The sequence below is a fragment of the Pithys albifrons genome, chromosome 18 (assembly GCF_047495875.1).
Source record: "Pithys albifrons albifrons isolate INPA30051 chromosome 18, PitAlb_v1, whole genome shotgun sequence".
NCBI classification, from domain to species: domain Eukaryota; kingdom Metazoa; phylum Chordata; class Aves; order Passeriformes; family Thamnophilidae; genus Pithys; species Pithys albifrons.
Window position 1 is genome coordinate 15,077,450 of NC_092475.1, and position 27,805 is coordinate 15,105,254.

At 52.4% G+C, this 27,805-nt stretch overlaps 1 protein-coding gene across 4 annotated transcripts in view; it reads right to left on the minus strand.

Annotated features, from left to right (window-relative positions):
* Positions 1-21,371: 21,371 nt before the first annotated feature.
* RALGAPB (Ral GTPase activating protein non-catalytic subunit beta) overlaps positions 21,372-27,805 on the minus strand; it is a 65,759-nt gene continuing 59,325 nt past the window's right edge. For all 4 annotated transcript variants that reach the window (XM_071572584.1, XM_071572583.1, XM_071572582.1 and 1 more), the window contains 3 exons: positions 27,482-27,560; positions 26,926-27,074; positions 21,372-25,313 (listed from right to left, as the gene is read on the minus strand). In XM_071572584.1, coding sequence (XP_071428685.1) covers positions 25,120-25,313; positions 26,926-27,074; positions 27,482-27,560 — 422 coding nt within the window. In that variant the 3' untranslated portion in view covers positions 21,372-25,119. The remainder of the gene's footprint in view (positions 25,314-26,925; positions 27,075-27,481; positions 27,561-27,805) is intronic.

A 27,805-nucleotide genomic window follows, 5' to 3' on the forward strand; every position in this document is an offset into this window, starting at 1 on the left:
TCCTAGGCTGTGAGTCCAGGTGGGTGGTTGTGGCCTGGATTGTTCCCTGTGTGACTGGGGCAGTGACTCTGCTCTAGCAACCTTTGAGTACAGCTCTGTGCCAGGTGTAAAGAGCAGCAAGGGCTGAGCTACCACCAGGGACAGAGAACCTCCAGCATCACATGCTGCTCACAAATGCTGCTGATTTATCCAAGACCAGATTTTGCAGCAGAAGGCACAGCCTTCCCACGCAGGACTGCAGGGCTGAGTGGCTCCACAGCACCATGCCATGCCTGCAGGACAGTGCCAATGGCACTGCATGTCCTGGCTGGGAGCCCCAGACACTTCCAATCCCAGCTTAAGGTGCAGCAGCAGTATGGATTACCTGGCACATCTCGAGGCTGCAGCACTTTGGCTTGATGGGTGCTTGTGCCCAGCTGGCCCCTGGCAGCTCTGGGGAACACTTGGGCAACCACAGGCACAGTGCTGGGCATGCTGCCACTGCAGAGATAGGCTCTGGCAGCTGAGGGGCAGCTCTGACAGCAGGAGGGACAGTCTCTTGAGGTTGAAGACATGCCAAGTGCTTCCAGGCTGACCTTGTCCTCTTACAGAGAGGGAGGGATGCTCCAGAGGTGCCTGCAAGAAGTGTGCTGGGTTTCTGCAGGGGCAGGTGGAGCAAGTGGGGCTCCCTCTGGCTGATGTCCCACACTGTGATACAAGCCCCGGTCATAAAGGCTTTTCTCTGGTGGCAGCTCTCACCTGGGAACATGGCAACAACACAGGCTTTGGAAGCAAGCTGAAAAGGTCATTAAAGGAGTACTTAGCTGCTGTTAGCACAGGAGTCTTGGGGCAGAGGGACACAGGGCTTTTTCACCTCAGTAAATTAGTCTTGGCTGCTGATGTAGCAGCCTGTCTTGCGACTTTCTGTATGCTTGCACATTTCAGAGGGTCCTTCACTTGCCTGGTTCTGGGGAGACTGGTGTATCTCTGACGGGTACCTGTGGCCTCCTCACAAACCAGTGGCTTTGTTGGAGCTCTGAAATTTTTACACACAGAATAGTCTTCCTGGGCTGTCCCATTCATCCCTGCACAAGGTGAGCAAAGGATCCCTCAACAACTTTCTATTGGGCATCCTCCCATGGCAAGGCCTTGGCCACACAGCACCAGGTCTGGGTGGGAGGGGGATCTTGGCTCTCACTGACACCAAGCTGCTGTGTCTGACCTCCATCCTGACTCCCCAAATGGAGGTTTGCAGGAACTGAGGGCCAGGAGCCTTGATTCTCCAATCCCTCTTTAATGATCCATTTGTATAGCAAGGTAGAGGGGATGCCTTTGTCCAGAAGCTGTCCAGAAGCTGTTCTGCAGATTTTATAGTGGATACACAAGGTAGTTTGCAAGTCTGGACCTTAGACTGAGCTACATAAAGCTGCACACCAGTAGACAGTGCTCATTTTACTGCATCCTTCTTCTGCAGACAAAAATTTCAAGACAGACTCCTCATGCTGATACAAACCTGGACAAAACCACTGGGGTTATTGTGCTGGAGTCATTAGCATGACCAGCCCATGTCCTGGCCACTGCATGAGGTCACAGCCAGCCCAGGAGTGCTGCACCTGGCAGCCAGCTCAGCTCAAGCGTCCTCTCCCCATACAGGGCACAGACATGACCTGAAAGTACCAATCTGTCACTTCAGACTGGAGTTTGAGTCTGACAGGGCTGTTGGGCTGCTCAGCCTCTACTCTTCTGCTGCCTCCATGGTGCAGATGCTGACAGGCTCAGTGGAGGCCAAGGGGTTTGTGCACCTACTCCAGTACAGGAGTCCTGTGTGTGGCAACCAGACACCGTGCAGAGCCATCTCAGGGGCTGGAGACACACATGGCCTGGGGCTCAAAGTTGGGGATGAGGAGCAACTGTCAGAGTTCACATAAAATCATGCCTTTCAGAGCAAATCCCAAGACACCTGGCTTTCTCCTAGAACAAACCCCCTTCAGCTGATTTGAAAATGTCACAAAAGTGATTTGATTTGATTTGTGTTGCATGAAGTTAAGATCAATTCCTTTGGGAAATGCTTTGGCTAAACCCATCTCTGCCTGTACCAACCATCACAAGCCCTTGAAGGGGATATTCTCTGAAGCTGAGCATCCATGGGACCACAGCCCAGTGTCAGGTGTAGGGAGAACCACCCCACTACACCACGAGGCTTGGCCAGTGCTCTGCAGACAAGCTGCAGGAAGATTTACCAGCTCTTGTTGCTGATGCTGTTACATCCCCAGAGCAGATGCATCCCTGCTGCTTGTGCTGCTTGCCTTCCCTGGGCACAAGACCATTAGCTGGAGTCACAGGTCCCCTTCAGAAGGGGAGGATTCACAGCCCTGTCAGAGTCAGGAACCAGGAAGTGGAGATGGAAGCTGTATTCATACCAGCAGCAAAAGCATCAGTTATAATTACAAAGGTCTTTGGAGAGGATTTTTGTGGGAGCAGTGCCCCCCAGGCTGCCTGGGTAAGGAGGACAAGCGGGTCCAGTCACAGGTCCTGTTGGGGACAGGGGTGCCAGCCCAGCCCCTGCCATGCTGCAAAGTGGGTGAGAAGCAGAGCGCTGGTTGGGCAGCAAGCCAGAAAGGGGATGGTGCTACTCTGGCAAGCTGCTGAACTGCAGGCAAGGTCCTGGGCAGGGCACCTGTTTCCCATTGTCTGTGGCCATGGTCCCAGCCAGATCCAGTGCAGCAGGATGGAGAGGGAATTCCTCTCATGCCACAGCACATGTCCTTCCCTTCCTGACAGTTGGAACATGTAGGTACAGAGAAATAAAATGTGAGCACTCCAGAACGGTATGGAGTCTGTGAGATTGAAACAGCTACCAGCAAAGAATGAATGGAAGCACAGCTGCTGCTGAGTTGTAGGGAGGAAATCACTCCCCAGGAGTTCACACAGTAACTCCTCAGACTTTCACATAAGAACTCTGGAGTTTCACCTGAGAACTGTTAGGTTGTTTCATCAAAACACTGGCCTTCTGAGATATGGAATATAAACAATTAGAAATGTAGCTTAATGGTGTGAGAATCACTTTAGCCAATTAGCACGTAGCTTTGACCCTATATAAATCATACTGATTGTGGTGTGGTGTCTGTTCGATCCTCCTCATGTATTTCCCCTTTAGGAGCACACCTATGCCCCTGTGAAACATGGAGCCTGCAGGAAGCCAGAGGGAAATGAGCAGATTTTCAAGCCCCTGCAAAACTTGTGAGCAGCCAGGAGTAATTAACCATGTCATCAAGGCAGAATTCAGCATCTCATAAACTGATGTGTCAAAGTGGGTTAAGGCAAACTGATCTCTGGTGCAAGGTCTGAAGAGCAGTTCTGTACCCAGGTGAGATGCTTGGACACATCTGGGGCATCACAGGAATCCCCAGCTCAGGGGGCACCATGGGCTGACCCTTGTGGAAACTTCCCTACATCAGGTGCCCTTCACTGAAGCTGGCAGCCAGGAGGTGCTGGGCTCCTTTGTGGGCAGCTGAAGGGGTGCCTGAGCTGCACGTGGGATTGGAAATGCCTCAGCCCAGATGCCTCTCGACTCTGGCTTTGCCTGTTGCCTGCAGGGTTATCCTGCCTGCACTCCCTACTGCCCAGCTGCAGCAAGAGGAGTCCATCTCCAGCCTCTGCAGGAGACCCCAGGGATCCAACGGACTGCTGTTTCCTTGGCCTTGGTCTAGGAAGTCTGCAAGGTAGACTTCAGCTGGAAACTCCCCATTCAGGGGCAGAAATTTCCTTGGAAGTTGTTTGAGGAAATTCCTCTCCGCTCAGGAGCTTCTATCAGATAAAATATATGATTGCTGTTGTAAATTTTCTTGTGGGATGATTTGGGATTATAGAGTGGTGTTCTGGGGTTTGCTGCTGTGTGTAATTGATGGCGAGATGGGGTGCTGTGCTCACCCTGCCCCTGGCTGAGCCCTCTGCTTTGTTGGTGCTGTAGGCCTGCAGACTGTCCAACACTGCACTCTGCTCGTGGCACAGGTGTGAGCTTGAGGTGGACCATGCAGCGAGGACTTGGGAGCTTCCTTCCCCACTGGCCCCCACATGCCCCGTGGGAGGCTGTTCCACCAGGCTGTCCCTGGGACACAGTGTCACATCACTGTAGTGCAGGCAGGCATGGAGCACAACTACGCATGAAAATTCACGTCTATGGAGAACTTAGATTTAATGTGGTTTTACTACTGCTCTTCTGCAGCTGAGAAGGACTGAGCAGGCAGCTGTGGTGTTCTGCATCCTCCTGCTCTATGCTGCACCAGCACACGTGACCCTTGCCCTGCAGACCCCATGTAGTGCTGCCATGGTCAGCTATGGTGGCAGGAGCTGTCATCTTCATCTGGTCACATCTAACCCCAGGGCCACCTTGTGGGCAGCAGCTTTATCTGGGGGGAGAAAGATTCACCACCAGCAGTTTTCCAGGGCTCTCAGTGACATCCCTGGGACTTTTTGCTCAGACTTTGTGGCTCCTATTGCTTTAGAGCTTCCAGCTCACAGGTGCTCCTAAACACTCCTCCAATGAACAAGAGTGAAGGGTGTGTAACCTTGTATTGGTATGAGTTAGCTAATTGCCAACCCTCCCCCTGCCAAGTACACAGAGGAAAGCTGTTTTCTGCCCACCGAAGGAAAAAAAAAAAGAGGGAAGGGAAAAAAACCTTCAAACTACATTTATGCTAAAACTACATGTATTTTACAGAAAAGAAAGAGAGAACTAGAAAGAAGTACAGATACACACTTACACAAATTAAAAAACAGCAAGGCACAATCTTTCATCTTCCAGTGAACTACAAGTCATACAACTTTTACCCCAAATCACCTTTGAAGACTTAATCTCCAGAAAGACAGACTCAAGAACAAACATTTTACTTTCCTAGGGTTGTATGGTGGTGAGCCGATGCTGTGGGCCCAGGCCTCCTCCATCTCTCTCAGCACAGCACAGCACACCATCTCAGGAACCACAGCCATGAAGCAACTGCCCCAAGCCACTACTGCACTGGTTCTTATCCTCTTTGGAAAGGATGTCGTAATATGGTGTAGAATACAATACTACTGGCTAGAAGCTGCCAGCTGCTAGCCCAGCCTGACTCCAGTCAGCTGACAGTTCCAGGCCCACTTCTAGATTTAAAGCCTAAATTTAGGCCCCCTTAGGTAAAACCTATGACAAATATGCTGCTTATCATTAGCCAGGTCCCTGAAAATCCATCACCAGCCTCCTGCATGAGCTCTGCTCATCCCACATGTGCAACCAAAGCACAGCCACCAGCTATCACTGGCCCTGGACTGGGACAACAGAAATTACTTCATAAATTCACATTACACAGCCCTCATGTCTGTAAACACTTTAATTCCTGGCATATTTTCCTGTCACTGTATCCAAATGATTTTGCATCCAGCCAGGTTTCCTCACCAGGCTCCTCTTTTCCCAAGCTCCCATGGAGTACCCAGCATGACAGGAAGTCTGCTACCCATATGAGCTTCATCTGCTTTGGTTTACCCCAAAAGTTAATTCCTGTGACTTCTTCATCTGTCATTTCTCACGGGAAGCTGGTTTGATATCCCAGCACCTCCCTGTGTGACTCTGTGGGATGGTGACAATGGTGCCCCATGATCCATACAGACCCTTTCATTCCTTTAGGTCTCTGGGGGTATTCCCAGGCCTTGTACAGTTTTACCTTTCCTTGTTCACAGGCCATAAAGCCAGCCAGGCCCCTGCTATAAGAGTTTTCCCTATGCTTGCACCCAGAAATGGTAAAATCCTGGAAAAAAGGGAACCTTTGGTGTCCTAGTTCAGCAGGTGGGACCAGCTATCACTGTGTGGGGGTGATCAAAGCTACCCTCTCTACTCACTTCCCAAGGACAATGGACCATTAGCAGCAGCTGCCCAGGGAGTCATTGGCACCTTCACACCCAGCCTGAGGGGATGGAGCTGCTAATGGGCCATCAACGGTTCAAAAATACCCCATGACTCCCAGAGTTAATCACCCATTGTGTGAGTCCCCGCCCTGGGGGAGGGACTGGATGCTCCCTGAGGGTACATAAGTGGTGGGTAAGAAGACCTTGGGAACTTCTCATCGGATCCAGAGGAGCAGCAGGACCTCAACTAGAGATCACCACTCTTGACCAGACTACAGCCATCATCTACACCAACAGGTTTCTCACTTCCTTTTGCTTTGGACTTGGGGGGAACCACGCAGGTCTCAGCACAAGGGCTAACAAACCCCATTGGGTTTGTGCCCCAGGGCACTGGGTTATACTGCTGGGGTTTTGTGAGTTGAAAGCAATTTTTCTTTGTGTCAGTGTCTTTATGATAATATCTTTCATTAAATTGTAAGTCTGACTTATAATCTCTCTTGTGGTGTGTCCATTTCTCCTGCCGGTTTACCTTTAAACCAGCACAATTTGGGACCAGCTAATGTTAACACCTGTGAATGCTGCTGAGGCCCTGACTCTCTCAGAAACCTTGGCAATGAACACTCCATCCCCTCCTATCATGAGTGGGAAGATTATTAACCTGGCTTGATTCTCCCTGTCATAATCTTCTGTTTCTGTTATCTGGTGTGGGCAGATTCCTTGTAGCAGGAATCATTCACATTCCTGCAGACTGCTACCACAGCCCCTTCCACTCCTGCCTACCATTAAGCAGTCCCACATTTGCTGGTTTTTCTTGTTGGTCAGGTTTTCCAGGTCTCTGACATCCTTCTCTGGATCCTCTCCGACCAGCCCAAAGGCCAATGTCCAGCCATAGCCACGACTCCCTGCTGCTGTGGAGAATGGCAAGAGCTGCCTCCAACATCTCTGAAGCCCTCTCACAGTTACATATCCCAGTACTGTATTTGGCCCTTTTTTGGCTGTTGGCCCCTTGCTCCATAGTTATCTATTAGCATGTCAAGTTATTCCCCCCAATATTGCTTCTTGCAAATATATATTTATAGAACTTCTTGTTATATGACATGTAGTTGTTCTGGAATGCTGCCAGTGTGGGGTGTGCTCTGTGATGTCCTGCTCCCCAAGACTGGTTTTCTAATTTCTTAGTGAGGGTGGTGTGGAGGGGGAGCTTAGGGTTAGGAATCTGCCTTCCAACATAATTCCCACACTTCCTCTCTTCATATTGTGCCTGCAGTCCTGTATTTCATGCTCTCACCTGCTGACAGCAGCAGCTTGGAGATGGTTGCCTGAGCTGGGACCAGCACCCGTGGCACACTGAGGTTAGGCTGGGTATGATCTGTAGCTTATGGACCTGTGTCGAAGCCTTATGAGCATCAATCTGTACACACAGTTTCCTGTTCTTTTGTCAGAAGAGAGAACCAGAGTGGGTTTGCCACAGTTTCCTACGAGCAGCCAGTGTTGGTGACTGTTCCCCTGTGTGCTGCCCTGAAGGGTCTTGGGCTGCTTTGCTGCTTGTCCTGGTGCTCCCCAGAGGTCTAAAGCAGCACTGAGCACTTGGTTTTCTTTCCTTTAAAAGAGCAACATAACATTGTCCTTCTGCTGACCCAGCCCCCCAGTTTTGGCTGCACCCTTCCCTCTCCCGGCTCTCCCACTGCCCTCTCTGCCTCCATCCACAAAGGGCTGCCAGGCCTGGCCTGCCTGCACTGTTTGGTCTCTCCAAGCTCCCCAGCCCAGTTCCTGAGAGGGTTGTTGTCTCTCACCAGTGCTGACTGCACACCCTGGCTGGTCCAGACTGAGGCACTGAGGCAGTGAGTGCCCCTCCATGGCAGTATCCACCAAGGGCTTCCCCTTTCCACCCCACAGCATCAGCCCTGGCTTTGCCTGTCCCCTTCCTCTCCATGTGCACTCACTGCCTTAGCACTGAATCCTCTTTCTTTCTCCTTTGGTCTTCTTGATTTTGCATTTCAAGTGGATGCACTTACATTCCAACCTGTCTGCCTGCTCCCTGCTCGCTCCAGGTGTTTTGACACAGCATGGAGTGTTCTCCATCCTTACAAGGCTCTGGGCACTGCCATGGCTCTCCCTTGGCCCCTTTGCAGCCAGGCTGGTGGGCAGGGAGCAGCAGACAGGGCCAGCCACAGGGGAGAGGCAATGCTTGGGGTGTGCAGGGCAGGGCAGCACTCAGTGGGCTTGGGGAAGTTGCTCTAAGGACAAGGCTTTCCCAGGAAGCCAGACCAGGCCCTGGGTTTACAGAGCTTGGGGCTGGATATCCGAGGAGCTATTTGAATTGTACCTCAACAAAGATCTGAGCACCCTGCTCCCTATTCTTGGTCCCAAGCTCTGGCTCATTCCCTCTGCAAGACAATGAGCTCTTTCATGTCAGGGTAGCATTCATCCACTGATTTCCCCCACATTCCACATCAATGGAGGATACCCTGGAGGATAGAAGCAAAGCCAGAACCTTTCTCTTCTACTTGCATCTTCCCCCAAAAAATCACTTTTAAAGCCTTGTGAGTGTTTGCTGGACAGTCTGTCCCTTCTCTTCTAGTGCCACACCAGCTGCTCAGGTAGGGATGTTCCCCAATACCCTCCTCCTGGGTTTCGGGTGAGCCTGGCAGTTGCTCACAGAATGGTAGCTGGGTTCTCCCGAGGCAGCAAACCAAATTTATCCAGCCTTCCTATACTAAACAGTACATTTCCCCTTAATTCCAGCCTGTCTTTCCAGAACAAGCTTCATCCTTCCATATTAATATTCCAGTCATGTGCCTGAGTTAACCAAGCCTTTGTTATGCCAATTAAATCATAATCTTGATTGCACATTTAGGCTTCCAGCTCCTTTTGTTTATCCCTCCAACAGGGTGGGCATGCACTGGGCTGAGCCCTGTTCTCCTCTGTGCCTGGGGGCTGCACTGGGAGTGCAACCTCCCCCCCAGCTCCCCCGTGGCTCCTGTGAGGTGCAGGCTGCATATCCAAGCCTGTGCTGGGGCATATTGGCAGCATGGGAGCTGGCACCCCTTCTCCTTCCATCCTGGTGTCAGGAGGTGAGCGAGGGTGGCCAAGCTGGAGAGAGAACAAGGGGGAGCAGTGAGCACCTGGGCTGGGCTCTGGGCAGCACCCCCAGTGCTGTTGGAGGCAGCTTTGGGCAGCTTTGGGCACAGCCTGCTCCTACTGAAGGGCACAGGGCTGGCAGCAGATATGGGACTTCTGGGCCCCTCTGTGCTGCAGCTTCCTGCTGTGGTGCAAGAAGGGGCTCTGTGTGTTTGTCTTCATCTGTGTTCATTTCGGTCAACAGCAGAGTATCGGAGCCAGGAAAGCCACGTTTCAGTTGTCCCAGCTGCAAGGCCACACTTGGATATTTTCAGTGTAAATCCAAGGTCTGGACACACTTCCCCAGGGTGTGAATCCTCTCCTTAAACTTTGTGGTTTGTCATCAACATTGGCTTGGATAAACAAACCCACTCAGTGCTGCCTGGAGCAGCCTCCGGCAGCAGGATGCTCCCTGCCTGTGCCACTCCAGCACATCCCATAGATTTAAGGCAGGGCCTTGCTCAGAGGTGCCACAACCTGGTTTCCCAGAGGCAAACCCACTCACAGCAGAGCCCAAGGGAAATCAATAGTGAGAAGGAAAATTAGCTCATTAAACAGCCATCAGCTCGACATGAGGAGCCTCCTGTCCTGCTACATCGGCAGATCTTGGCTGGATCTGGCATCAGGACAGCAGCAGGCAGACATGCTTGCTGGGTTGCCCAGTATTCCCAGCACCCATGTGGGTGTTGGGCACCCCTGGCCTGGTGAGGATGAGCAGGGCAGCTTTAGGGAGCTGCTTATGCAGAGCAGCCCAGGGTGAAGGATGGGGCTGTGCCCCAGGTATGGGGTGTGCCACTGGCCCTGCCAGCACCCTCAGACCTGGCCACAGGGCACCAAGAGCACTCAGGGCTGCAGAAGTGGAGACAGTGCCAAGTTCTTTGCTCTGTGCTGGAGGAACAAGGGCCAAGGGGCAGACGCCGGGACAAGCAAAGCTCAGGCTGGGGTTGGAGACTTTCAGCATCCCTGGAGTCACTCTGCCATCCACCAAACCAAGCTCTCCACTGAAGATGAGCAAGGAATAAAACAAGGGAATTTTTAAGGTCTGCTGGAGCTGACTGCTAAGGGATAGGGAAGTTTCCCTTCTGAAAGCAAAACTCATCTTCCTTTTCCTTGATACAATGGAGTAATTTATTCCCTTTGGAAATCTCAGCAATTCTTAGGGAACTAAAGCAATTTGATTCCTTTTTGTCTTGTTACAAACCCAGGTGAGCCAGCACAATTATTTAGTGGGAATTAATGGCACCAATTATTTCCAGTTCCCTCCATGAGCAGGGTGCTGGATTGTAGATCCCTGCCCTGTGTCCCTCACCTACCCACAGTCATCTGTCACGGACCTGCCTATCCTCACTGCAGCCCGGAGGCTGGTTTGATGCCTGTGGTCACCAATGCCCAGCCTGGTGTGTGACCTTATGGGTCCCACCACACCCAGTGCCCTGGAACAGCCCCCAAGACTCCTTGGGCACCCCCAGTGCCCTGGCACCATGAGCCCTGGGGGTGTGTGGCGTGGCCTTGGGGCATCAGCTGTGTGTCACTGATGGGGAGACTGAGTTTCACATGCTGCTGTTTCTGAAACACTGAGGACAAAGCAGCCAGAGCCCCAGAGCCACCAGGGTGTCAGTCAGGTCATTACTGAGCCTGGTGCTGTCATGAGGAAGGGCACACTCATCCTGATTTGTCCCTGTTGAGGGACTTCTCATAGTGGATAGTGATGCTGTGCCAGGGCAGGTGCACAGGATTTAATCAGGCCCAAAGCAGGTAAGCTGTGGGGGAGGAAAAAACGGGGACAAGGCACAGGAAAACAAACAAGACATACTGTAGGGACATATTTTTGGGGCAAAAGTGCTGGTTTGCTGCAGGTGGAATATGGGCATGAGAAGCAGGCACTTCCAACAAGCGAAGAAGAGTGAGAAGGAGGGTCTGAGAGTGTGAATGTGTTTTCAGAAGTCCCTGGTGTCCTCTCAGGCTGAGGAACTCTGAAGGAGGACCCCAATCTCAGCCCAAGGTACATGCAGGAGAACACTGTGCAACACCATGAGGGAGGTGACTCACTGTATTGTCCCCAGCTGTCACCCTGCCCCACCACTCATCAAAGGTGCCCCATGTTCCCTGTCCCCTGATCCAGAGTGCCCCTGGCTCCTGTGGCTCTGCAGGAGGGAGTGGTGAGTGGCATTCCATGAGCCAACATGAGCTAGTCAGCTGTTGCTCCCCTGCCCCCAAACACTGGTGGCTTTCACAGCCAGTTCCTGCTGCAGGCTGGGGCTCATGCAGCTGTGAGAGTCGGTGTGCTGGGCCATCTCAGCAGCCACAGCTCTTCCTGCGCCACCCCTGTATGTGCACCATCCCCATCTGCATCATCCCCATGTGCTGCATCCCTGGATGCTTCATCTCCTTCTGCTCCATCCCCATCTGTTCTATCTCCCTGTGCCCTCTCTCCAGGAGAACATTCCCATGTGCCCCATCCCCATCCCCACCACCCCCTGTGTGCTCCATCACCATGTGTTCCATCCCTGTCAGCACCATCTCTGTGTCCACCATCCTTGTGGATGAGGTGGCCATGCGCGCCACAAGGAGCCCTGTGCCAGAGGAGGCACGTGGCTGGATTGGCAGCATCTCTGCTCTCCCATTGCAGGGCTCTGGGAAGCCCTTGGTTTGGAACACATCAGCACAATGGTGCTGTCGTCACCCCTGTTACCTTGGCTGTGTCTATGGAGTGGAGATATTCCTAGAGAGACGAGGCTGGAGCCGGGAGCGAAGGTACCTGCATTGGGTGGCAGCTGATCTCTGCCAAGCCTGGGGTGAGCTTCTGCAGCCCGTGGCACCCTGCTCCCTGGGGGCACGTTCAGCCTGCACCGACCCCTGCAGGGTGTCCTGTGCTCCAACACCGGCACAGTCCCTCATTTCCGCCGACACCAAATACCACATGGGGCAGTGCTGCCTTCCCACACCAACAGCACAGCAGTTTGGGGTTCACAGCTGGAAATAACAAATCTTGACTCTGAATATCTGAAAAATGCTTCAGCAAAAGTGAATCTGTGTCCAGGGGTGCCTGACAGTGGTAACAATCCCCCACCACGGGACCTCATCCTGCACAGGCTGTGCCAGGGTGTCCCTGCTCCCTGGCAGATGTGGCTGCACAGCCCTCACAGAGTTGCTTGCTCTCCTAATTAGAGGCAGTAATTAGGGTGCTCCTTGCCACCACATGCTGTGGGAGACTGGAGTAGAGATGCAACTCATGGTCTTGCATGTTGTGTCCCCATTTCCCTGCCTGATTCCAGGTGTTCTATTGGCACAGGATGAGGAGGATGGGCCGTTGTGCAGCCAGCAGTGCCCAGTGTGGCACAGCTCCTCAGGCTAAACCCTCTGGCTGCCCCTTCCACTGCCCATCCCGCTGTCTTCCCCTGAGCTGCCAGAGCAGATTTTGCTCAAGTTGAAAGGTCATGGTTAAAGTCCTTTCCCTGCTGGTCTGCAGAGCTGGGGCTCCCCGACTGGCACTGCCTGTGGCCCTGGCACTGGTGCCCTCTCAGGGCTGGATTGGGGACATGTGGCATCCCCAAATCTGCCTGCAGAGGCAGTGGGGTGTCCCTGCCTGCAGTGGGGGATCAGCACGGGGCAGCTCCCGCTGGTGTCATGCCCAGTGTCGTGGGCAGCCTGGCACCAGCCACCCCTCCCAGCCCTGCTGTCCCTTCGCTGTCCCTGCCACAGAGGAGCCCCTGACTGTGCCCTTGCTCCCCTCTCACAGAAGGCATCCACCATAAATTTTGCTTAGTATCCCAATGGCCAACAACTGCTTAAGGACAGAATTGCTGCCTAATTATACAAAATTACAAAGGAATTTATTCTTGGAGTGATAGGAGGTGTGGTCTGATGTGAGTGATGGTGGCTTTATTCTTCCTCTGAAAAATTGCTGCTGCCATGGTGGGTTTGTGCTGGCACCAGGACACAGCTCAGCACAGTTTTGTTGCAACAAATTTCTGCAGAACGAAGATGGCTCTGTGGGTTGGAAACAGCCACTCTGGGCATTTCCTGTGTCCTCAGTGTCCCCAGCCTTGCAAGGGTCATGCAGAGGATGGACGTGCATGATGGTTCTGGATCAAAGAACTAATCCCATCCACAGAGCAAACCAGCCTGGAATTATTCTGGAATTATCAGAAACAGCAGCACTAGTCATCCCTGTGATACATAGTCGATTTAAGGCAGAAGAGCTCTGGTATTCCCAAGGGAAAATGGCTGCTGGCAGGCAGTGTGGCCTGGCATCCCAGAGGACCAACCGTGCCCTGGGCTGCACCCCCAGCAGCGTGGGCAGCAGCTGAGGGGGGATTCTCCCCTTTTACTCCACTCAAGTGAGACCCCCACCTGCAGGGCTGGTCTAGCTCTGGAGCTCCCAACATAAGAAGGATATGGAGCTGCTGGAGTGAGTCCAGAGGAAGACAAGGAGATGCTCCCAGGGCTGGAGCCTCTGCTCTGGAAACAGCCTGAGAGACTGGGGATCTCACCCAGAGAAGAGAAGGCTCCAGGGAGACCTGAGAGCCCCTTCCAGGGCCCAAAGGGGGTCCAAGAGAGCTGGAGAGGGACTTTGGACAAAGGCCTGGAGTGACAGAACAAGGGAGAATGACTTCCCACTGCCAGAGGGCACCCTGCATACTGGGGAAGAATCTTCCCTGTGAGGGTGGGCAGGCCCTGGCACAGGGTGCCCAGAGAAGCTGTGGCTGCCCCATCCCTGGGAGTGTTCAAGGCCAGGTTGGACAGGGCTTGAAGCAACCTGGGCCAGTGAAAGGCATCCCTGTCCATGGCAGGGGGCTTGTACTAAATAACCTTTAAGGTCCCTTCTCACCCAAACCAGTCTGTGAGTCTGTGATTCTGTCAGCACCAGCAGTAAGTGGGGCTGAGCAGGGCCATGCAAGGCTGGGCTCTGTCCTGCCTGTGCCGTGCAGAATGGGAGACCAAAGGCCCCCATGCTGTCCTGCTCTGGACCTGCAGTCCTGAGCTCTTGATGGCCACTTTCAAACTGTGATGAGAAAATTCTGCTCCACATCTTTGCCTTCCCCCTGCCAGCAAGGTGCCTGCTGTCCCCTTTGGCTCTTGGATTGAGCCTCCTCTGTCGTTATTTCAGCTCCTTCCTTCTGCTCCCTGTCCTGGGTCTGGGCAGAGCCCATCTCCATAATGACAACCCAGTGGTCAGCAGCACCTGCTGAAGCTGGAGAGAGGTGTGTGGGGCTGTGGGATGGGCTCAGCCCCAGTGCAGAAACTCTGGGTCTGGGGCAGGGCAGAAGCTTATAACGACCCACCCCTGAGGGAAAGCCTTGCTCCCTTAGGGTGAACTGAAGTGAAATAACACTGAATGACTAGGTAGATTTATTTTTAAACAATTTAATTGCATAGAAAAGGAGGAAGACAGTTGTTTTTGTTCTCCTCTATAAAAGGATCACAAAGAAAATATATGAGGAAAAGAAAAAGAAGAAAAGGACAACAGTAGATAGTAGAGGAAAGGTATTACCAACCTTGGATCCAGTGAATCCAATGATTGCCATTTCTGTATCTGTGGTGAGAGTAATGGTCACAGGCTTGAACTGTCAGGAGGAGGGACCCATGAAACAAAAAGTAAGGTAATGTATATTCAGGCTGGAACAGGAATGCCCATATCCCTCCCCAAGGAGAGCATCCTTCATGTCTGATGCAAGAGGATGGGGCACACACAGCTTTCTTATGGAGAGGTCCTGAAAAGAGTTGGGGGCTGCTTTGGGATTCTTGGTGGTCCTGATCCTCTGTTGGTCTTACCTGCTCTTTAGCAACACTTCTGCAGTTGCTCTGTGTGTTGTGTGGTCACCATGGACCTGAACAAGAGAAGTGGCTCAAGAAAGGTACTGCCCTACCTCTACACAGCTTCCCTTTCCTGGCACGTTCTGTGCTAACTTGTCCACTTGAACAGTTATCAGTTTTTGAGGAATAACAATACGTGAACTCTTTTCTGTCCAGGCTCCTACAAATCTGAAGAAGTGCCCAGTGCTTGTCCCAGCCACTGTCCTTCTCCCTGCCCAGCTGCTGCCACCAGAAAATGAGTTTTCCTTAATGTGGAGCTGTCAGGGGTTTATTAAACATGGCCATGGTAAACAGGGGCCTGTAGACATTATTTTGGCTGTCCCAGACAGTGCCATGGGACGCAGGCAGCCACAGCAGGTCTCTGCTGGCTGCAGGAGACAGGTGGAACTCAGAGGAGCTCTGCTCAGAAAGATGCTCCTGAAGCACATGGGAGCTTCAAACAGGACAGTTTCCAGGCTGTGCATGGAGACAAAAGTGGCAGTGGGTGACAGCAGAGGCTGTGGTGGCTGCGGGGGCTGCAGTTCCTTTGTGCCCGCTGGGCTTGGCACTTGCTGACCACACAGGGAGGTGTCCTGGGTGCAGCTGGTGGCCAGTTCTGCCAACATCTCCCATCTGCTTTGGCGTATCTGTCCCCAGGAAGGTGGGGCAGGGCCTGAACATCTTCCAGGGGCATCGTTGTCACCACTGGCTTCTCCTACGTCACACTGACCACAGCCCGATACTGGTGCTGGCTCTGGGCAGCTGCTGGGCAGGTGCCAGGCCATGATAGCATCAGGGCCTCAGGATATGGGGTGACAGGTTGATGGGGTCCTTTGAGGCTCGGGAGGTGTTTAGTGCCAGTTCCTGCCCAAAGCAAGACCCACCCCCCTCCCCGTGCAGTGGGAGTGGTCTGAGCATGTCCCAGGGCAGAGCCTCTGCCACAGCAGGAGGGCCCTCAGGCTGACAAATATTGGCACCAGGGGTGTTGGAATAGCTCTGCTGGGAGGAGGGGCCCCGTGGGGTAGGCACAGCCCACCCAGGCATCGAGCCCTGCCTGCTGCCTGCACATGCAGACAGAGCTGTGGTTCCTGTGCACTGGGCAGGCACCACGCCAGGGCCAGGCTGCTCCCACTGCCCTGAACGCCATTCCATCCACCCTCGCCCTATCCTGTCCATGCTGGCACTGCCACCGCCCTCGCTCAGTCCCCGGGGCAGGGACACTGCCAGGGCCCACGTGCCCCATGCAGGGCCGTGGCAGGAGTGGGCAGTGCCTGCAGGGGCCGGGACAGGGCGCTGCAGCCCCCTCCGCCCAGGGGCACCTGCGGCACCTTGCCAGGCTGCCTTCACCCCGTCTCCAGCAGGACCCTTTGGCCCAGGGAGCCAGCAGGAAACATCCCTGTGGCCAGTCCTCATCCCTATTCATTGCCCTGGGGTATTAACAAGGCTGTGAAAATCCTCCTGACTGGAGAGGGACTTCCACTTTCCCACACAAAAATCCCCACTGGAAAAAACGCAGCAAGTATTTCTGAGCAAAACCTGGAGGGAGCAACAGGCATGCCCTGGCCCATCGTGCCCTGCCACGGAAGGGAGCTGGGTGCCAGAGCCAAGGTCAGGAGCATCAAACTCCCAACAGCTGCTGCCCAGGAGCCAGTGAGAACTCTGAGAGTGACCTCCTGGAGCTCTTGGTGGGCATGAGAGTGTGGACTGGGATCCCCAAATGCAGCAGTTCCTGCCTGCAGCCAGCACCTGGATCAGTATAACCTGCAGTCCCTGGGCAGCAGTGGGGGCTCTCGGCATCCTGTGCTGGGTCCTGCCACCTGCCCAGCTCCCAGAGCAGGAACCCGCTGGTGGCAGCAGGAGGTTTCGGGGCTGCACCGATGCCACCGCCCTGGAGCCCCCATGGCCACATGGACAGTGTCTGACAGGAGAGTTTCGGTGCAGCATCGTGAGTGGGGCCCACCCAACTGCTCCCAGACTCCCACAGGCTTCCAGGGGCAGCTCCAGGATGGTTGGAATGGAGCTTGGGGTCACAGGACACATCCTGAAAAAGGAGGGCCCCAGGAAGAGGGTTCTGGAACACAGAAGGGGGTTCTGGGGCACAGCAGCCTGCCCCCCCTCTGTCCCCACCCGGGATCGCCCCAGCTTGCCTCCAGCAGGAGCTCTCAGCTCTTCCAGCCTCCCTGACCCCCTCCTGCCTGCTGCCCATTGGCATTGTCAGAATAAATGGGCAAAATAAACCTCCTTTGGACTGTAACTCCATTTCTTCCCTGACCTGAAAGGCAGAGTCCTGCAGTTGGGAGCAGTGAGTCCCCACAGGCTCTGCTGCCGGGGAAGACAGAGCTGTCGCTGCACTAATGAGTGAATTAGCTAATGAAAACAGTATTTAAAATAATCACAATATTTCTTTATTTGCATGTAAAGATGACATAAGAAAAGATAATTAGCAGCATGTGAAGCAGTTCTACTACTCAATTTTCTCAGTTTAGCTAATTAATTATCTTAGTAAAATGCATCATTATGGCTAATTTTAGAAAATCCAGCAGCTGCAAGGTCAGAGTGGGAACAATTTCAATTTGTAATTGGAAGAAACATGCAAGTGAGTCAGATACTCTTTTATTAGATAATAATAATAATAATGAATCACATAGCCATGTATTTTAAGTATTTTAAGATGCAGAAAATGCCCTGAATCATTTAATAATGTCATCAAATGGGCTCCCATCAGGGGCTGCTGGAGGAGCACGAGGGCTCTGGGCCCTGCCTGCCCTAGTGTGGGCTGGGGGTGGCTCTGTGGGCATGGGGGGCTGGAGTACCACGGAGGGGCTGCCCTGGGCCCACCTGAGTCCCCAGCCTGTGCCTGCAGCACCCCCGGGCCTGGGCAGGGCAGTCCCAGCCAGGGAAGTGCCAGCAGCCCACCCTCCTGGCATGTGGCATTGGGGCTGGGGGACCCTAGGGTGGCAGAGGGGCACGGGCTGGAGGGATGCTGGATGTGCCGGGATGGGGACAGTGGACACGGTGGGCATGGGGTGGCCTGTGCTGAGGAATTCAAAACCCAGTTTGGGGTCAGGGCTGAGACACAGTGGGGATGGAGCACAGGACCCCCATGGCACTGCCTGTCAGTCCCACACTCCCAGCCCTTTTGGGCCACCCCTGCCCTGCTCTGGCTCTGCCCTGCACAGAGGGCAGGGTTTGCCACTCAAAAGCAGCCTGTTCCCCCCAGAGCTGGCAAAGGTGGCAATGCCCATGACCCACCAGCACCAGTGCCAGGGCCAGACATGGAGGACTGGGCTGACCCATCCCTGCCTTCCCAGGAACACCTTTGCAAGGATCCCTGGGGTGAGCCCGGGGTGTGCCAACTCCTCCCATCACACCCCGCTGGAGTGCCAGGCACAGCTGGGCCCCATGTGCAGGGTGGGGGCTTTTGGTACAGCATTACAATAAATGTAATGTTTATTATTAATATAAAACATAATTTCTAAAAATAAATGTAAGCAAGCAGAAAATCTCATGGCAGGTTTAAACTTCACCTATGGCCAGGTGAACCTCCACCCAGCTCCTGTGGCTGCTGCCATGCCCTGGGTGCTGTCCACAGCTTCTGGAGCATCCCTGGAAAGGAGGGGGATCCCCAAAGCAGCCTGCAGAGCCAAAAGCCAGAGCTGAGCCCCCTGGGATGCTCCCGGTTGCCACAGTAACATGCTGCCTCCTCCAGGATGCTCTGCCGTTGCCTCAGAGATGACCCGACCCACGCCCTGGGATGATCCCGTGGCCTTCACAGCCCTGGGGCACCTGGCCAGTATGGCCACTGGGCAGCCCCGTGGCACCAGCCCAGCCCAGGGACAGCCCAGCACCACTGATGTGGCCCAGGGGCACCGGGGGCAGAGCTGTGGTCCAGGGATGCTCTGCAAGCACCAGCACAGCCCCTGGACACCCGTCAGCCCCTGCCTGGCCTGGGCACACCGTGGTGCCACCCACCATGGCAGCGAGAGCGCTGGGGGCTGCCACCAGCCACAGCTCAGCCCAGCCCCACCTCCAGCCTCTTCCCTCCTTCCTGGCACACGAGTGTTCACTGCCAGCAGCCAAATAACATTTTCTCAGTTTAAAGCAGTAACTAAATTACATTTCACTCTGGAGAATGATCAGCAATGCAATTTGGCTTCATTTGTGGTCAGAGTCAGCCGTGCTACAGTGAGAACCAGTGTCTGGAGTGTTGGTGTGAGGCGCTTCTGCTTCCTCAGGAGATTCACAGGAAGTGAGCAGATGAAGATGGCAGAGGGTGCTGAGGACAAGTCATCACCTCTACATCTGCTCTGGCCAAGCTGATGGCCCCTCTGCTTGCCCAGACTGGGCAGCATATGGGGTGCTGTCAGCTGCTGTGTGCCCCACAGAGCAGTTCCCCTTAATTAACAGCAAATCAGAAATTAATTCTAATTTCTGGCTGTGGCAGAGGGTGAGCTCAACCATCCCTGGGCTGCTTCACACTGAGGCCACTCTTGCCTCAGCCCTGGATTTGTTACTCCTGTTCTTACAGCAATCACCTGGATGGTGCCTCCCACACAATGCCCAGGTGCACTGCAGTGGTTCTGTGACTGCACTCACAGCCTCAGCATCCAACACCTGCAGACAGGGGGGACCTGTCACAGAGCCCACGGAGCTGCCCTGGGCTGCTCCCAGCAGGGCCCTTCTGCCCTGAGGATCTGGCAGCTGACGAGCCCCTGGAGTTGCCCCTGAGCTCCTGGGCTCGTACCAAAGCTTGTTCCCCACCGTGCACTCACAGTCCCTGTGAGCTGAGCACCAGCTGATGGAGATGCACTTCCCATCCATGGCCCTTAGGTGAGATTTCCACACTCCCAAAGAAGCTGAGCAGTGACTGACCCCTCCCCAACATCCTCCACAGAAGGGCCCCAGGCGAGGAGGTGCCCTCAGCCCCTTGACCAGACCCTGGTCCTGCTGGGAGCTGCCCCAAGGCAGCCTTAGGGCTGCAGTGCAGGATGGTCCGGGGTGCCACCCCACTGCCATGTGCAGCACCAGGGCTGACCCCTCAGGAGGGGTCAGGGGTGCTGGGGCCCAAGGTCAGGCTCTGGAGCCATGGGCATCCCCACATCCAGCTCAGGAAGGGGGGATGCACAGGGGGTGCTCAGCATGTCAGATTTATCAGTGAAACTGGGAAAGAAGAGGGGGCTGGCAGCAGCTCGGGGTGACCAGTGCTGGGGCAGGACATGGCACCCAAGGGCAGCAAGTGGCAGGAGGGATCTGAGCCACTGGGTGACCTGCCACCAGGCTGCCTGCACCTTGTTCTGTCAGGGACAAAGAGCCTGTCCACTTTGGGCTGAAAACTTGTGTTAGGGAAAGGATTTTGGAGGAGGTGCAGACACCAACTGAGGAGCTGCTCCCTGCACAGCTCAGGCATGGCCAGAACTGGCACTTGGCAAAATGGAAGTTGTGGGAAGGCCACTGGAGAAGCAGCATGCAGAGGTCCACAGTGAGCAAGAAGCCTGTGCCAGTGGGCAGGACACGGAGCAGGAACAGCCAAGGGTCCCCAGCCCCTGGGAGAGTGCTGGGCTGCTCTGCCAGGGCCTTTTGCTTCCTTTGTAGGGAAGAAGAAAGCATCAGGCTCCAACACCAGCCCAGAACACCCTTCCTGCCCCTAGCCCTGCACTGTGGGATGGTGGAGGAAGATACTTGACTGTTTATTGCTCACTTCTGTGATTCTTTAGAGATCAGTGTGGGACTTGCCCAAACCTTCCCTGAAACATTGTGATGAGGAGTTTCAGCAGTGGCACCAGCTGAAGTTACCAAAGATGGAACCAGCAGGAAAACAATGTTCACATATTCAAGTTTGGGGTTTCTGGAATGGTCACTTCAGTGTTTTTGTTTCAGCCCTCAGGTATGTCAAGGTGGGCAGCTTGGGAAAGGCACCAGAGCTGCTGCAAAGGTAAAATCACAGGGACACTGCAGGGCCCCTACAGTGCAGCAGGAAACACAGACACACAGACAGGGCCCTGCAGTGGGAACTCATCCCCTCCCTCAGGAGCTCAGAGATGGTCCATGGGGATCTGGCTGGATGGCACTGACAAACCCACACTCTACCCCAGGCCTGGTGAAGCCCTCCCAGTTCCCCACGGACCAATCCTCTCACACTGTGGCCCAGCTCCTCTCCAAACCCAAACTGGAGAAGGCACATCCTTCCTCCCCCCTCTGCGTGGAGAGCAGAGCCATCCCCCGCCCTCACAGGACTCCATGCCATGCCTGAGGCACACAGCTCTATCCCAGCAGCTTCCCTGTCCTGCTGGCAGGTGCCCAGAGTGGCTGCACCATGGGGCACACACACCTGAGATGGGAAGCAGCACATGGAGCCACCAGAGAACACTGGCATTGCAGGAGCATCCATCTCTCTCCAACAGCTGCTTTTCCCTGTTTTCAGTCCCCACGCTGATGAGATGCAACATGATTTCCTTCCCTCTAAGTCAGTGTGCTGTTCCCAGAGCTATTGTGTCTGCAATTCTGCTACCTCTGTCTGCTACTGCCCTGGGAAACATCTCTACTGGAGAAGTTCAACCAAAGCTTTGGAAAATATTAAAAATTGACTGGTGCAAAGTTACTAGATAAGAATCTTTAAAATTTATTGGACTAATTGTGTTACATTCAATATTTGATGTGTTTCTCCTGGACAAAGAATTGGCATAAATACAAACAAGCCTTTGTGTGCCTTCCCTAAACAAATAAGAGATAAAGTACTAGAGACAAAGGAACATAGTTCACATCTTCATATTTACATTTTGCCTTTACTTTACAACTTAGCGCCAGGAATATTTACAGAAAAATACAATAAGAACAAAAAGTTCATGTCTTGGCAACATACAGGTATTCATACAAATTGTCTATGACTGAAGCACATTATCTGGCGTCCTCACTTCTAATTGCTCTTGCTAAATCCACGGGGAAAAGGGCTGTGTTTGCCTTCAAAGACATCACTCAATTATACAACCATGAATTCGCATAAGATTTTCTGTGAGGCTGAAATTTAGTTCTCTCCTCTTCCTGGGCATGCAGAACCTTGTGGATAGAAACACTGTCACCTCCAGAGAACCCAGCACACAGCCCAGGGGCTGCTCCCCACACTGACATCCAAATTCCCACAGGCACTGTCCTCCCTCTCCTGCTTGCTGTAAGGTTCTAATGCCTTTTTAAAATTAGCTTTAAAAGAAATGCTTTTCTTTCAAAGAGTCTCTATTAAGGTACTGAGATCTCTGTAATTTCAACACTCTGTTTAACAATGTGATGATAGTCATCTCTGTTAGAATTATTACCCCAAACTGAAAGATTTGATGAAAAGAGAGAGTTTAGTTTAGTTATTGTGGAACATTTGCAGCCCAGTGACACCTACACACAACTCAGTGAGGGAGTCAGTGCTTGTCACCTCTGATGGACAGGGACATTGACCCAGACCACTCCAGCATCAAATCAAAACCCCCTGCAGCACTTTGTGATGTAAAAGAAGTCTGGATTCTTTACTAACTCTTGCAATCACCATGGAAATAAACCTCATTTGCTCTGACACTTTATGGGAAAAGCTCTCAAGGTTGTACCCTGGACTAGCTGAAGCCATCAGTTTAGCCAGACTTCAACAGGAGATGGATGTAATTCCCAAATTGGTGGTATGCATTTTGTTATGAAGGCTGAGACCTACACACACACAGGAAAAGGAGGGACAGTCCCCACTGGCACAGCTCTGCCCAGGCTGCCCTCTGCTGCCCCAGCATCCAAACGCCGGGGGATGGCAGCACATTCCTGCATCACAGTGCTTTTATATTGCACTGGGACTTTCTTGAAGACTCAGAGTGAATCCCATCACTTACACTGACCTGCTCACCAGCTGGTTCGACAACTCAACTCGCATCCCCCAGTGTTGGGAGCAGCCACAACAGGCCCAAATTGTTCCCTTCTTTCCAGACCTCTGCCACGGCCCATTGCTCTCACAGCTGTCCCTGCTCCCATAGGTGCCAATCCCCCATTTTAGGCCAACATGAAACAGACTGAAGATGATCCTTCAGCCAAGCACAGACATTTTTCAAAAACTGAATCTTCAGGCAGTCCAGTTGACTATCTTGGACTTGCCAGAACCCACACAGGGTTTCCCCAAATGCCCATCTCTGCACTCCCAACTGCCTGACAGCAGCACCTGGGTGCAGCTCCGAGCTGCCTCACCCAGGGCTGTGCAACACACTCAGCTGCAGGACAAGGTTGCTGGGATGCTGTTGGTGTGCAGACAGGGTGTTGGCTCAGGATGTTTACTGGTTACACATGCACTGCTCATGCCTTTTAAACCAATGGACTAAAGTATATTTGGCCATTAGTTGGATCCAATAGGTACATAGACAGTGTGGGTGAATTTAGTGTCCGTGCATTAAATGCTGCTGGCAGGAGTTTGGCAGAGGAAGGAGCTGGCCAAGGTTCCCTGCACAGCTTGGCCAACACACCCAGATGCTGCCTTGGGGCTCCTCCTGCCATGTGCCACCTGGGCAGCACACAGATATGGGCCAGCCAGCACACTTCCTGCTGCAGGAGTTTTCCTTGGCTGATTTCATTTTTTCACTTTCGATTCATCTGGATCAAATTCCAGAGCTCCTGAGCTGAGAAGTCAGTGCACTTGTCCCTTGCAACAAGCCCATGTCACCTAAAACCTGCTTGGCTGACACCTTGAAAGTCCTTTCACACATATTTTTAGGGGCTGGGCTTTCCATGATTTCTTTGTGAAAAACCACATGGAAAGGCAGGGGCAGGTCTGTCCCTGGCGGGGAATGAAACAAGGCAGCTGCTTCCAGTCAGGACTGTTGCAAAAAGTAACTCAAATATCAAAACCCAGTGCGTGCAGGTCTTACTGCAATGCACAGCACAGGTAATAAAACCATTTCTGAAATTCTGTGAGGAGCTCCCCAGATTCCTGCCCACAGTCACCCTCTTCCATTACCTAGTGCTGGAAGGGTAAGGACCAGAACTGCTGCCAGTGAGCACAGATGTGCCAGACATGGCCCACTGGCACAGTGCCAGGAGCTGGGGGTGCTCCCAGGGCTGCCAGCACCTTCTGCCCCTCTGAGACCCCCAGGGCACTCCTGTGGCTGCAAACAGCTGTCCCAGCCCAGCCCCCCAGTCTTGAACAGTCAAATGCACAGGCTGAGAACAAACTCCTGCCCGAGGCAGAAGGAAGCGCCACTGCCGGAGTGAGAATGGACAGCAGAGCCACAACCATCTGTAACTCCAAAGGGGCTTTCATGGAATTGCAGTTAACGGGAGAAAGGAGAATTCTTGAATTTTCTTTTCAAGTTGTTTTAATCTGTTTAACAGGTTCTTCTGAAAAGTGTTGTAGAAGCTGCAAAAACTGTTCATGCTATAAATAACAGGGAGGAGGCAGCCCTGGAATCTCAGATTTCAATCCAATGGAAGGAAGGCAAGTGATTTTATACTTTTTATGGAAATGGTGAGTAGGTGACACAGACACTCCAAAATAAATTAAGTAGTTGCATAAAAAATTTTTTTAAAAAATAAAAATCAAGCTACTGAAATTAAATGTGACATTTTGCAACAGACCTGAAAGTCATAACCTTGCTTTTATATAACCACAAGCTCCTATCCAGTAACAACTCCTGTTGGAAAGTCAGTTCAGTGCAGGTGGTGGTTGTTGTCAGCAGGACAAATCTCCTATACAGACGGACTCACTCCCAGCCGTGGGGGGGATGTCCACAAACAGCATCTGGGCTTTGGATTTCAGGGCCTGGTGTTTCCAAGTAATCTTCCTCCTCTCGCTTTTGGTACACAAATGGATTACAGGCAATGAAGGATCTTCTGTTGAGCACTGCAGGGGGACTGACAATGTCTTTGAAGTTGTTGCATGGATAGTTAAGGCTCTGAAACAGACTTCTCCAAGGAGAGATCCTGCTCCCTTCCCCTTGGATACACAGGTGTAGTGAGATGTTTGATGGCAGCTTTGTTTGTATTCTGTTTTCCATCCTCATATGCAGAGATGGCTTTATTTTGATTGTTTTCCCCTCAGAGTGAGACACCTACAGTTCCTAATCAGTCTGGAATGGATGATTGGGTGAAGAGATTATGCTGCTAGCATCCAGGAAGACTGGAATTCAGTAATCTTTTGAGGGCAGGTGAATTAAGTCACTATCCCAACTGCAATGTCTTGGATTAGTTTCTCATTCCTAGCACATGGTATCTGCTGACTTGTGCTAAAACATGACTTTCTGAATTCCAGAGGGCTGGGGAAATTTGTTGTTGTTATTTAACTGTTTTCATTAGTGTAGCCACCAAGCTCTGATCTAATTGTCCTGGAAGGATAGTGACCTAGGGGTTGCAGTTCTTGAGCCCAACGTCCTGGAAAAGCGAGGTATAAAACTCGGGCTCCAGCTGCCTGTTCCGGTACTTGTTGACAATATCCGCAATTTTCTGTTTCCTGCGGACGTGGGGGGGGTTGTAGGAGTCACTTTCCAGCCTCTTTCTCCGACAAATGTTTATCACTGTCTGCCTCACCAAAAAACCTGAAAAAGAAACAACATTTGAATCAAGTTTACATTCAAGCCTGTGCCCCCTCACCGGCTTCCCAGCCAAAGGCACTCCTGGGGTCTGTCCCACCCAAGCCCAGGGAGGTGTTCAGCACCACCAGCTCAGGAGCTTCTCTCCATGTGCAGCTGGACAGCCAAGGTCTCCGGGCCTGCAAGGACCTTCACTGTGAAAAACCAAGAAAGGGACTCCCTCAGTGGTACCTGGAACTGGCTGGAGGAGGATTTCCTTAGTTTTCCAGAGCCAGGCAGCTGCCTGCAGCAGCACCTCTGGGACAAGAGGGCAAAGAATCCAGGCAGCCAGTGCAAGAGCTGCAGTGCACAGCCCTGGCCATGCCACACGGGACAGCAGAGCTCAGGCAGGCCCTGAGGGCACACCAGGTAATGCCAGGGGAGCCCTGAGAATGAAACAAGTACCTGCCAGTACTTTTTTCCAGTAGGAATTGCAGAGATGGGGATGAAGAAAGGGGATGAGGAAAAACCTGATGGGTTGTGGCTGAAAACTGGTTTTTCTTCCTCTCACTGTCTTGTCACCCCCTATAACTCACTGCTGGATGTGGAGGAAGGACGAGGTGGGGAACAGAAGCAGGAGCATTTGGCCAAAGCTGGCAGTGAACTTTATCTTACATTATTCTGAAATGAAATTCCTGTGCCTCTAAGGAAGTTAAGTGTCCCTTACCCACTTTGCTGTTTCACAAGCTTTCTTACAGGCAGAAACAGTCTTCCTTATTTAGAGGACTTAATTACTGACTACATACAAACCACAGCTGCTGAACTTAGAGACAAGACAAACTTCATTATATTAACAGTCCTGATGCAATGAAAAACAAACCCATGAAAACATACCTGAGTCTTTCTCAGTCTTTTTTAAAAGTCACTGTCGTCAGCTGAATTTATAAATATTATTTAAGGGCTCAGTCTGGTTTCAATCTTCCCATCACTGAATTATGCATGCAAACCCCAGAACCTGAAAGTCCTCCCCTGCAAGAGCAGTTTTATGGGTAGGAACAGGTATTCTGATGTTCAGTACTTCACTGCCCTCTATCCCATGAACTGCTCTCATGGGGTGAGATTTCCTGTTGCTGAGGCCAAGTAGCACCAATGCCAAGACAGATCCATGAATCCAGGAGCAGAGGGACAGGCAGAGGGCACACACCCTGTTAACACATGTCTGCATGGCATTTTTATTGAACACATCAGAAACCTTCAGTTGCTGTGGTGTTAATCCCTGTCTGGCTCCCAAACCAGAGGGCACACACGGCGTGCCAGCACAGCCCCAGAGCCAGCAGTGCCCTCTGGCAGCACGTTGGTTCTCTGTGCTGAACACCAGGGATACATTTCGGATCTCTCCTATCCAACCCACCGAGCCTGTTCCCGTTTCCAGCCCATCCCCTCCCTCCTGCTGTGCTGGCAGCCAAGCTCTGCCCACCTGCTCCCTCTGCTGTTCCTGCTCCTGCTGCAAACAGCACGGCTTTTGTTCTGCCATGCCCAGTGCTTTTTCCAAGAACCATTCCAGAACGTGTATTTTGCAAATGTACTATTATTAAAAAAATAAAAACCCCACAACCCTTCCTAAAGCTCTTTAGCTTACCAAGAGCTCTCCTACTGACTATCATTCCATCCACCAGTGGTATAACCATGTTGAATTTCCCAGTTGCTCCTTGTAGTTTTATCCTGAATAAGCCAGTGTTTAAAGGATGGATGAAGATCACAGGAACTTCCTTCTCAGGAATGCTAGATCTTAAGGGAAAAACCACAACTTAAATCAGTTTTACAGCACTCTTTCAATTAATCTGTAGAGGAAAATGACCATTTTAAGCATCAAAAGAAAGTAAAAAAATGCCTCGTGGCTAAGGCAGCAGATCCTGGGGCGTGCCCTGAACCTTGGAAAGGCTCCATCAGCTGTCCTGTGCATGTGACCTCCTGTCCCCACGGCTGGAGGGTCCTGCAGCCAGGGCACAGCACCACCCACCTCACGAGGGAGGGAATCACAGGAGAGGGTCATCACAGACTCAGATAAAGTGACCCATTTGTTATTCCCTAATTTATGTTGTACCTACAGTGATATGAAAAGCTCTTTCATTTTTTCCACCAAAAAAGGCCCACTGAGGAATGAAGAAAGATAATGAAAGTAAGAGCAGTCTTACCTCAGGGAAGTGCTACTATTGGCTGTGGTTTCCACACCAGTGCTTGTCTCAGACACCAGATCAGGGAGAGGGAAGTTTTCTGTAAGAATAGGAGGTACCAAATGAAGTTTACCTACTCCAGTTTTGGAATTTTTTTGGTGCATGCAGGGAAAGATTATTTATCATCAGTCAAAAATCACACAGCCTTTATACCATGGCTATTCTTGTGTGGTAGCATCTTTTTTTTTTAATGTTTGATCTCTCATTGCAGTGTACAGACACACCTCAGCCACCTGCACTCAACAGAAGACTCTCCATTCTCTCATAGCAAAGGTCAAAATCTCT